The sequence below is a fragment of the Drosophila busckii genome, chromosome 2R, assembly GCF_011750605.1.
Source record: "Drosophila busckii strain San Diego stock center, stock number 13000-0081.31 chromosome 2R, ASM1175060v1, whole genome shotgun sequence".
Classification (NCBI taxonomy): domain Eukaryota; kingdom Metazoa; phylum Arthropoda; class Insecta; order Diptera; family Drosophilidae; genus Drosophila; species Drosophila busckii.
The window spans coordinates 23989331-24001863 of NC_046605.1; the positions used below are offsets into that span (position 1 = coordinate 23989331).

A 12533-nucleotide genomic window follows, 5' to 3' on the forward strand; every position below is an offset into this window, starting at 1 on the left:
TAAAAACGCTTATAAATCTAAATAAATAATTTTGGTTGCTGATAATGCACCACAAAAACTCAAGAAGCTGGCCGTACTTATAACAGCAGTTGTCGTCCCAGAAATCTTAACAATCATGCCCATGCACATCGACAAAATAAATTGAGCTAGAAAAACCATACTGCTGACAATGGCAACATCAGTCCCCAAACCTCGGACACCAGATCCTAGCTTAGCGAGGCCACCTCCATCCACCTCAAACTGAAATATTCATAGGAAAGGTACAGTAAGCTTAAACTCAGATTTCATATATACATATATTATATGAATGAGATATAAAAAACATTCAACTACCTACAATTTTTATAATGCTTTTTTATAGGAAAATAACAGATTGCTAGTATGTACTTACTGTGCCTATTGAGTGATAGTGCGCAATCAACAAGTACGGCATGGTAAAGAGAGTTGAGTACATGACTCCAGCCGTCCAGCTGAATATAATGACACTGCTTTTAGCACGCGTAAGAGCCATTAAAGTCATTCCAGTGCAATAGAACAAAAGTCCACCAACATATACAGTTTTTGCCCTTTATTTTTAAAAATGTAGATATTTTGCTATAATAAATCATAAACAATTTTTATATATATATACACTTTGACTCGGGCATCGCAGCACACGCACGCACACACAAACACATACACACAAAACTCGTCACTGATCGTCAGCAAGCACATCCCGCTGTCTAAATTGAAATGTGAATAACACAAGTTATTTATCCGATCGTTCTGAAACTTGTGTGTCCCCTTGCTGACGGGCCATATAAACGTAGCTTGCGGCTGGCAAAAATGAGCTTTGAATGTGTTTGCTGCGATGCTCTAGCTTAACTTAAATGCGTCCAATTGTTTAGTTTTTTTATTGGGGCGCGCCATCTTCACAACACAAATTGTAAAATTCAGAAATTTGTGTTAAAAGTTGATCGGTTTATATGATTCGTAAAATATCATATTTGTCTTATATTTCTTCGCAAATGTATATTTATTTTAAAGGGGGAGACCTAATTCGAAAGTTGAAAAAATCGAATTTCTTTTTTATTGCTTTTAATTGTTCCTCAAATTTTTAAGAATGCCAGCAAAAAGTTTCATTGTCGAATTCCCGATATTTCACAAGATATTAGACAGAACGTGAACACGTCAACCTTAAAAATATCATGAAAACAAAAACTTTGAAGCGTATTATCTGCTCTTTCATTTTGTACATTTTTAATAAATTTGCGTACACTATTAAAAAAAAAACTAAACAATTTTTTGAAGTGAATTTTAGCTCATTTCGTAGGAAATTTATTAATCTTCTATATGATCCTAAAAAATTTCAGGAAAAATAATTTTAAAGTATTTTACAGTGGTCAAATACAAATTTTTGTTCAAAAACGTCATTTTTACATTCGAGGTTCATAACTTCTCCAATTTTTGAAAATTGTTAGGTTCATATAGAAGAAGTACTGATTTCCAATATCATTTTTTGGTTTCCGATAAGAATTGCGACCTTTATCGTTTACGCAAATAGGTAACCTCGTCGACACGTCCCTCAGCATGTGTGCTTGCGAATCCAATACAACCTAAAATTTTTCACGAACAATACATGCACACACAACGCACAAAACACACAAGAAAAGGTCTGTGACCTTTAGCCACACAGAAGACAAATGCAAGGGAAAATGTTCGCAAACACAAAATGCGATCGACTAGCATAAGCATAAGCGAGAAATTATTTCGCTTGCTCTCTCGCTCTGCCTACATTGGCAGCGACGCCGACGCGACAGCAGGTAGCGAAACAGAAGCACACATAAAACACACAAAAAATTGTATGACCTTTTTCGTCTGCATTGCTTCGGGAAGCTGATGCGCACACAAAAAATACTGCTCGGATCCCTCAGTCACACACAAGCAATAGTCGTGTGGTCTCAGCCATACACATGCAATAGACGTATGGTCTCAGCCACAATTTCTCTTGGGGTGTGTGCACTCTTGCCGTCGCTGATGCATGCACCATGTCCAGCTACGCACAAGAATGTATTTAATTTTCGAATGAAAGTTGACGATATCAATCAACATGAGCGCCCTAATGTTCAAGCTAGAATTAATCAGTGTAATAACTAAACGGAAGCTTAGCCCAGAAAATGTAAGCCACGGTAACGCACCAAAGATATGTACGTACATAAAATCAACGCCTACTAGGTGAGTAGCAAGGAATCAACAAGGAATAAAACAAGGAATCTGAAACCTTTGCCATCTATCTGATTAAAATTCATAATTTATATTAGTACGGTGGCACAAGTAATTTGCAAAGCAGCTTGATTAATTTTTCAACGTAAATATTAATTGCCACAAAGTGGAATAATTATGTGTATAAAATGCAAGGACTCTTAAACATTTTCTTGCAAATAGCAAAATTATATGCTGGATACTTACAAAGTTATAAAAATCCAATTTACTTTAACTTTTCTCAATTTCTAAACCATAGCGACATTATGCTCAGTCATCCTCACTGCAGCTGCACGTGTATCCACTTCGAACAGCCCCCAGTCAGATCGGTTACCCATTACAAAAAGATGGATTGACCAACTTCTATAGGAGAAAAGACTCCTGCTAATTAAAGCCAAGCTTGATGCAAAACGTCGGTTGCGACCAGGTAACTAACTAAACCGCTTTCCGTTATAAACAAAACTCTCAATATTAACAAATAACACATAATGCAATAGAAACAAACCTTCAATATTCATTCAAATAATATCAAGAACTAGTCTCTGAGGAGTTAGTTCCGCAAAAAGCCTCTGGTAACGACCTAATGAAAAAATTGTAATCGAGCTCCCAAATCGTGTCATCCATTCCATCTGGATACTCGATAATGCCAACATTAAGTATGAGCACTTAAATATGAGGACCAAGGCAAAGACAACGCAGCCCGATATGCCTGTTATTCAAAACTTTTCAAAAAAAATCCTTTGTGGAAAAATGGCTGGCTGACTAACATATTTGGGCTAAGTCAGTAAGTGTGTAGCAGAGTCCTCTCTCCATCGACAAAAATAACGCTCTACAAGACGCTCATAATATCCGTGTTTTTGTATGGCGCAGAAGCATGGGTGATGTCGCAGACGGATGCAGCCACTATTGGAGCGTTCGAGAAGAAAATTCTTCGCAAGATCATCGGTCCCGCTCGTGTTGGAGACGACGTTTGCATTTGTACGAACCACGAGCTGTACGGCGACATCCACGTTTGCGCTGGCTCGGACATGTCGTTCCCATGGACGAAGATGCTCCACCGAAAAAGGTATTCGAAGCGATTGTCAACGAAGGACGACGAAGGAGATGACCGCGCCTCCGATTGAAGAATCAAGTGGAGGAGAACCTATTCACACTTGGGGTTATGAATTGGAGAAGGCGCGCACAAAGCAGAGGCGCCTGGAGGGAGTTTTTCAGGTTGGCCGTGACTCGATAACGGGTTGATATGACCACCTAAGTAAGTAAGACTAACGTATTAAAGTCAATGAAATCAAATGGTAGTCAATGGTTTGGAATACCAGCAAACAGGTTCTTCATTTTCTTCACCGCCAATCAGATAAAACGAGCTATCTAGGCGGCTGACTTGCAAGCACATCGGCATCAAAATTTCTAAACCTAAACTGGCTTATCAAGACTCGCTTCACCCCTATGTCTTGAATACAAGGCAACCGTTATTTATACACCTTGCGTCAGCACACCCCGCTGTTTACATGGAAAATATATATTTTATTTTAATTTTTCCTTTATATACATTTTTTTTTTTGATTTGCGGGGGAGGGGAAAAAAAAAGGAATTGCTTTGCACATAGGAGGGAGGAACCTACACACTAAGTCTGGTTGGACTTGCTCTTATAGTATAAGTTCTTCTTGCTCATATAGACGGATATGACTCGACTTGTCTTACTGATCAAGAATATATAAACTCTATGGAGTTAACCAAGCCTCCTTGTGCATACTACATACATTTTACACAGCTTCATGATACCCGTTTTCATTTGATTTTCCATGTAGACCATCTGGTCTAATCGCTCTATGCGATGGAGACCAGCTGAATACAAATGACCGATTATTACGAAGAAAGTATTGAATAAAATACTATAATAATAATAATAATAATAATAAAACTATATATACATGAATAATTAATATGTATATGAGGTCACACCAGAAAAGAGAGATGATTCCTCGTGCTTACATTTATATATATATATGTATGTATATCATTAGGTGTATAAATAATTAAGGAATGCCTTACTTGAATCGCTGAATAAGCTTATCGATGACAAGCGAATAACAAGCACACGAAAGTGAATACATTGCCATTCCCCAGCAGCCGAATCGAACACCTTCCTCATATTTTTGTTGCGAAACAGAGCCCTCAATAGCTTTAGGGTCACCATTAAAAACAGCTTCACCCACAAAGTCAGTGAAATAGAGTGAGTAGCACACATGTGACATCCAGCAAAAGAGATTCGTAAGGCAAACAATGCGTAGAGAGTATGGCATATGGATAATCGAAAGAAGGTAATGCGTGAGCGATTCTATTTCAACGCCCTCTTGAGGTCCTGTAGAATCAATAACAGTTTCGACTGTGTTATCCGGGTTATCAGTAAATGTGGTTTCATCAACGTTCTCTTGGATGTTGTAATAATTATCCGAAGTAACCGACACGACAGCCTTTTTTTGAAAGGATTAAAATAAATGAGAAAATCTATAATCAATCATTTGCAAGCACCTATGTAACTGCAATTATCCTTAATTTTTAAAATAGTTTTATTGTTAGCCTATATTTTTGAATATGCATATAATATTCCTTTTCGAATCTGCATGAAATCATACAGGCACGAAAATTTCTATATATTATTTTTATACATATATAATAATGATATAGATATTAAAGTTAATAAGTACTATTAGGAATGTCTGTTAAGTATGATTAATTCATAGTTGTTATTAATAAGATTATTTTTGGCTTAAAATGTGAACTACGATTATTTTGTATATTGGTCAATTATTTAATTAATATGATTACTAAAAATTCACGAAGTGTTGTATCGTTGTAAAAGTGTAAGCCTACTCGAAAAACATTTGTATGGAATGTGACTTGCAAAGCAAACAAGACCCCACCCCTTCACTACGAAAATCGTTTAACGTTGCAAACCCAGTGTTGTAAAAGTCGTAAAAAATAATACAATTTTTTTGTTTTTTGTGTTATTTAGTGCTTAAAAAGCATAATAATATTGAGTTTCCCTAATGCAAAGTTTACATTAAAAAAGATAGGCTTTTGCTTTTAATTATTATATTACAATCATGAACTGCCCGCCATTAAAAAATTAACGCTTTCACACTATTAAAGAGCATCTTTAATCTCACAATAAGAAACTCAAAGTAGTCGAACAGCTGTCAAGTTTTACTTTGCAAAAATTTTTTCGTCTACACCTTACAAAATGGTGTGTTCGCGTCAACAGTGTGGCCAACAATCTATTTTGCAACGACACAACACTTCGTTAATAGCCTAAGTATTTTACAAACATGTTTATTCACAAATTTATTGACAATATACATATTTCACATTTACCTATTAATATTATTACATACAAACTGTACAAAAGTTCTGCCTAAACCCATGACAATGAAGCTGTCAAAAAGTCAAAAATATAAGATCCATTAAGAAACAACTTGCTTTCTCATAGCAATAAGCAATAAGAGTTTGTACTTTTGTAAAATTATGTTTATTAATAATAATTTATGTTTCTGTTAATAATCAAACATAGTGAAAAAAAACTAAAATAATAAAAAAAAAAGTCAAACTGTATAAAAATCACACGGGCTAAAAATAATCATAATGAATAATTCAGATAATATTTGCGAAATATATGGTCATTACGATTAGTTTCCAAAAATAATTTTATTGACCAGTAATTCTAATTGCAATTTACAGGCATATGTTAAAATTTAAAGGATGCTTTTTGACTTCTTCATTAAAATTTCATTGGTAAAAAGCTCAAACTGATTTGAGTTGCATCCATATTTTTACCATATTATATCAACTCAACGCGACAAGGCTATAGTGTAGTGAGAGACATAATAATTAGCGAGTGACTAGCGCAACAGTTTCTTTAACTATCGCTCAATCCCATCGTCAGCAACACACGCTCTCTGTATACCATCAGTGACAAGAAAAGCCCTCTACGAATCAACTCAAATAAACTCAACGATAGCTGCGTTGCTGGTGAAACAAAATGCAAACAACATAAGTGGTGGACCGCTCGTGCAGACTGAAATGGATCGTTATATTCAAATTAAACATAAGTTAAGACCATTAAGCCCGAGAGCAAAAGTGACCCGTAGCAATTCCAGTGCAGCTTCAATCGAAAAGCTAAATAACATCAATAGGTTTAAAATTCCAGCAGAAACTCTGACGCATTGTCATATACAGTATAATTCAAGTGAACATAATGAGACTAACAAATAAGCAAATACAGTGAGTCGTCGTAGCTACCGTTGAAATAATTGAATAACGGAAGAAACTTTAAATAACACTTGGGGTGCAAAATAATTTTCTTTTGGCAATAGATGTAATTTTTGATCAATAGGCTTCTGCCGAATATTTTGTAGTTTATTATTTTTTGTTTATTATTTTGGTTCATCGCACCCTACAATGGGGATGTTGGATTTGGGGCAGCATCGTAGTGTTTCAAGCACGCTGCCATGGCAGGGAGGGTAAAGAATAGGGCATACAACAACACATGCATACCCTAGCAGAATATGTGGTCCGTTTACCACTGCGTAATCTATGTGTGTGAAGTATTTGCAGACATTTCCTTTAGAACCATTTACATAGTAATCTCCGACAGTGCACTTGAATTTTTTGTCTTTTAGTAGCTCGAGTTAAGAAAGTGAAGCAAGAACGCTTACCCCATCCGGCGAGCTAAATCAGTAAAGCCAGAAGTGCACGAACGCTGATCGTTCTATACTCTAACATCATCATTGTGCGATCTGCACGCTACAGTATCACATAAAAAAATTAGTCAAAATCTTAAATTCAACGTTGAAGCTCCCAACACACTAAAGTCCGCCATGATGTCTATAAGAAACCCAGTAGGCGGCGGGTCCTGCAGTGAAGTGCAGAACATTTTCATCGCCAGAACATTTTCAGAAAATCTTGAAAATGTGTTCCGGCCACATCCAAATTCTTCAACAAATGCATTTACACTACCGACTTTAACAAATGAATCTCACAATCAGCTTCAACATGAGCCAATGAAATTTCATCAAAAATTATCTGAACCCAAAATATCACCAGCTTTGACCAAATAACACCAATTATGATTATTGAACAGTGCAGTGCAGCTTCCACTATCGCACAGCTCTTCAATGCCATTAGTTCAGTTTCATTATTGTTCATTCATTAATTCGAAAATTCATATTTGAAAAATAAAAAAATAAGCAGTGATTTAAATTAAAAAATTATATGAGAAACGATAATAAGACTGAACAATTAATAACTGAATACTACAATAACCTTGGACGTACATATATAAATCGTGCGTTCACTTAAATGAATAGCTCAATCCTACTTTTTCTGAACGATTCGAGACAATTAGGTTTTTAACTTATTAAAGTTTCGAATCATTAATCTAATCGTATTGAATTAATGTAGATGTACCGATCCCTACCAGGTCTCCAAGCCAGCAGCTGCTTATAATACCTGAATAATTTGCCTAATTAGTTGCGTTCCAGCTCTTAATGAAAGACTTAAGTATTAGGGAGTGCCACGGATATTGGCTGAAGTCAAGTTTAAGAGTTAACTCGCTACATTTGGATGGCAATAAAGAATTGCACCATTGATACAGAAATTTAAATTTATTGTAGCGAAAAATTATATTTTTTTGTGACATAGCTTCTAATTTTTCTTTTCCGAACTTCAATTAATTGTACATGTAAAAATTCAAAATACAGAATACTTATGTTGGTAGATAATTAGTTCGGGCTATCTTAATAGCTAAATTAAGTTAAATTTAACTTAAGGAGTAGAACCACCAAGTTAAAGTAGTTTTAAATTAATTTTAACTAATAACACATTAAACATTTAGTCACTAAATTTTAGTGTATTAACAAAGTGTTGTATGGTTGTAAAAGTGTAAGCCTACTCGAACAACATTTGTATGGAATGTGACTTGCAAAGCAAACAAGACCCCAGACCTTGACTACTAAAGTCATTGTAACGCTCAGCTTTGTAAAAGTAAAAAAAAAATACTAAAATTGTTGGTATTTTTCTGTTATTTAGTGCTTTAAGAGAATATTCGAACATTAAATCAAAGCCAACTAGCTATGTATATATTTTCCGGCAGCACGGAAGCATGGAAACGATAAAATACGGTACAAAAGATTAAAATTGAAATTTATAAAATAAAATAAGTTAAAATTGTATTTATGAGTTGCAAAGTTTACATCATAAAAAGACTGCCTTTTGCATTCAATTATTAAATTAATATCATGAACTGCTCGCCATTCAAAAATGGACGTTTTCACACTATTACAGGGCATCTTTAATCTCACAATAACAAACTCAAAGTAGTAGCTGTCAAGTTTAACTTTGCAACAATTTTTCGTCTACATCTTACAAAATGGGGTGCTCACCAGAGAACGGCAGGGGTGGCACTTTTTCGACACCATGGGGTGGCATTCGCAAATCATGGGTGTGGGTAAATACGCGCGCAAGCAAAACAGATGCATGAGCCTTTTACTCATATACACAAGACAAGCCTGGGTACTTGCAAGTGCCGAAAAATAAGGGCAAAAGAAAATGTGCGCGCTCACAAAATATGATTGGCAGAAATATAAGAATAAGCGAGAAAATATTTTGCTTGCTGTCTCGCTCTGTCTGCTCTGGCAGCCGCGCCGACGTAACAGCAGGTAGCGAAAGAGTTGCGCATATTAGGCAAGCAAAAAATTCTATGAATTTGCCACTTATCAGAAAGATGGAAAAAGTCAATAATAATAATATTCCCTCGTTGTACAGACCCATAAGCCTATTATAATGTCTATGAAAAGTATTTGAAGAATGCGTTCTGACTCTGATAAATCCGTATTTAAGAATCCATGAAAAAATCCCATCAACCGAAATATGCAGAGCATTCGAAAATTAAAAATATTGTACTAAAATATGTATTTTTAGAAGTTTGGTTTGAAGGTCTTATGCATAAGATTAGAGTAACGCTTCCTAATAATGTACACAAGCTATTAGAGTCTTATATACAGGACAGGTAATTCGTAGTGAGCTGTAATTCTGATATGTCTGACGTGTTTACGATTGGGTCTGGAGTTCCCTGGCTATATGTCCTCTACACAACCGACATTCCATCAATAAGATGACTTATTGATTTCCTTGATGCTCCCAAAGGAAAAAGAAAAACGTTCTTAATTTAATTTCTTTTGGATAGCGAAATTATGTGGCTGGAATAGCTGCTAGAAGGCAGGCGAACTGCACATTCTGCCTTGAAATTACCATTAAACTTGTAAATCACCGAAACACCAATTTGCAACATCGCTAAAAATAGCACAATGGGCAAGAAGCTACAGGTACGCAATTGTTTGGGATGAATGCACAATGGCCCATAAGATGTCACTGGGGGCATCGTACAGAACATTGAGAGATCTTCGTGGCAGCCAAAAGAATTTTTGTGGGGCCGTGATTCAGGCTATTTTCGTCGGACTCCTCCAGTTATTTCCCGATCAACTGTTGCTGATGAACTAAATGAATTCCTTAAATCATCGAAATCAAGGAGATTGCCTGCCAATTTAGCTGCAGCATCTGCCTGCTCATTACCTATTATGCCTATGTGTTTTATTTTGTCGGCAGACGACCAATAGCATCCACCTTTGCAGAGGATACAGTCCAAGTGCTTTATGCATGCATTAGCGCAATTTTCCCTGCTGGATGAAGTTGAAAAATGGCTATCTGAATGGAGAATAATAATCACGAAGCTCACAAAGTGACACATCTTGGAATATAGTTCGACAATTATAGCTACAAGTCAAAAGTACCATAGTTCTCTCTTAATCTTGAATATGGGGTACTGCTCTACACTACACTCTATACTGAGAAGTATTTGCGGGGTACGTTAGAAACAAAAACATACAAAAAGACCTGAATATTCAACCAGTTAGAGATGTTATAGATGAACACGTAAAAATACTACCATTGCGCGAGGGCTATCAAGGCTGTGTAGCCGCTCCCATCTTCGTCGTAATGACCTACTAACTCTGCGCTGGAATCTAGGAGAGTGAAATCCTAAAACAGTCCAAAAGAACTGTTAGTTAATGTTAATTATAAGATTTGATAACTAATTGTTAGTCTCAACTTAAGAAAATATCTATTAAATCAAAGCAAAGTATAAAATAAATATTTGATGCTTCCTACTTACCTCATCCACAGTTTCAATGTTTTTGTTACTATCGTCATTAATAATAGTACCATAGTTTAAACACGATTTGTGCTGTTGGTCTTGTGAACTCGTTTTATACTTTGGATTTGTTAGCAACCAAAGTGGAATCTCCTTAAAGCTGGTTATTGTAAAGGACACACAGGCGAGGAATATAAATGTGATAATAGTAAATACAGCCTTGACATGTCCTCCCAATCGTCGGCCTATAAGAAACATTAGGCTTCCGTTATTAGAGAAATAGTCTAAACTTACCAATTTCGGTCTCATCCCAATTCAATGCGCCCATTGAGTAACCAAAGAAACCACCTAATCCAGCCATTATAGTAAACGTGGACAATCCCTTAGCGTGATCTTCAGGAATGCAAACATCCAAAAGATATGCTCGCGAAGGACTTTGGCAGGCATCTGCATCAAAATCAAGAAGAACTGTGCCGAGAACTGTAAAAAATATTCCCCAAGGGTGTGAGGTTTTAGAGAAGCCCTTATCTTCCGATGTGGACGCGGAGGCTCTGTGTGGAACTAAGTTCACAAAATTGTGAGAAGCATTATAAGTAGTATTGATAGCAGTAAGTTGCAAATGTGGATCTACATCGCCCAACCAATAACCCAAATTTTCTCCATTTGGTACTAAAATTAATCCTATACAATTATTGTTAATTAGTTGGATGATGACATAATGTGATTATTGCATTTACCAAGAAATACTCCTATTGACAAAAGAATTATAAACGGACGACGACGTCCCATATTTAACTTGCAACGGTCTGAAAAGGACCCTAGTATAGGGCATAGAAAAAATCCTACCAGCGGAGACAACGCCCACACCAACGTCATGTGCTGATGCTCTACGCCAATTTTCAGCAATGTGGGTGACACAAACGCTGTTTCAGCAGCATATGAAAACTCAATGCCCATCACTGCAGCGGAGACGCGCACTAACTCTGCACGGGTTTTGTATCTGCAAATTAATATAAAAGTATAAAATATCTATTTAGTGTGTATTGCTAGTATGGCGCTCAGCTGGAATCCAATTTTATTGGATTTACGCATTTAACATATGAGAGACTCTAACATAGCTACAATTGAATTACTCTAAATCCCTTTATTGTTATTTTGTTTTTCGAGGTTAAGGGTTGTGAACATAAAATGGCAAAACCCTTTCAGGTTGAAGACTGTGAAAAACGAAATAAATAATAATAAAAAATGTTACAATGAGCATATTGATATTGATTATAGTAATAATAATAATAGCATAAAATGGAGGCATACTAATATTAGATAAAGAATAAAAAGAATAAATCGAATTCAAACATCAATAAAAAAATGAAACATTAATTAATTAATTTACATTAAATAATAAAATCTCAAAGGTTTTATTATTAATTCTATTAGCCATCAAGATATTTTTTATTTTAAGCATTGTTTCAAAATTAAAATTTTATATCTTTATAATACATTGTATATTCTTTTATTATGGCTATTTTTTTGTTTCAATTTAAGATTTTAATACTCTGATGGGAAAAATCTTACCTATAAACGTGTGAATAATCCTCATTTCCGCTGATATTGCCTTTCAATTGACCCAAAGCCGTATTTTTAGCTTTTTCGAACAAGTTTAACGTGTTTTCTTCGTTGTCATTATGAAATCTTTCTTTAAAGTTATCCCGCCATTGATGAAGACGACCAGAAAATCCTTGATACTCTTGTAGTTTTTCCATTTTAATAATCACAAAATTATATTTCTAACGTAAAACCAGTAACTTTTATATGCCACTCTTGAAATTTATAAGGTTTCTGACAACATACATATATAAAGCTTGTTTCACAAAACTGACAATTGCTGAACTTGGCATTCAATGCGTAAATGAGCTCAGATTGTACAAAGAGACTAACAAGCACACCATTGGAAAGCCCCACAATGTCCGATGAGTTCCAATGAGTAACAACGGGCATGCGTGAACTTGATATTTCAAGAAAATTTTAAATGAATGGTATATTGTTTACCCTTTAATAGCTTGTAAAGTCGTATATTCTTGGCAAAAAT

The 12533-nt window shown here is 35.4% G+C and overlaps 1 protein-coding gene across 2 annotated transcripts; it reads right to left on the minus strand.

Annotated features, from left to right (window-relative positions):
* Window positions 1–9: 9 nt before the first annotated feature.
* Window positions 10–12319, minus strand: LOC108604501 (proton-associated sugar transporter A). 2 transcript variants are annotated; one of them, XM_017993998.1, is made up of 8 exons: window positions 12296–12319; window positions 12020–12231; window positions 11185–11447; window positions 10742–11128; window positions 10469–10692; window positions 4294–4715; window positions 392–566; window positions 10–240 (listed from the first exon to the last, which is right to left on the minus strand). In XM_017993998.1, exons 2-8 carry the CDS (start codon window positions 12205–12207, stop codon window positions 10–12), a joined length of 1890 nt encoding a protein of 629 aa, XP_017849487.1. In that variant the 5' UTR covers window positions 12208–12231; window positions 12296–12319. The 2 variants fall into 2 exon arrangements, with proteins under 2 accessions (XP_017849487.1, XP_017849486.1); XM_017993997.2 differs by lacking the exon at window positions 12296–12319 and having other exon boundaries at window positions 12020–12287.
* Window positions 12320–12533: the final 214 nt, after the last annotated feature.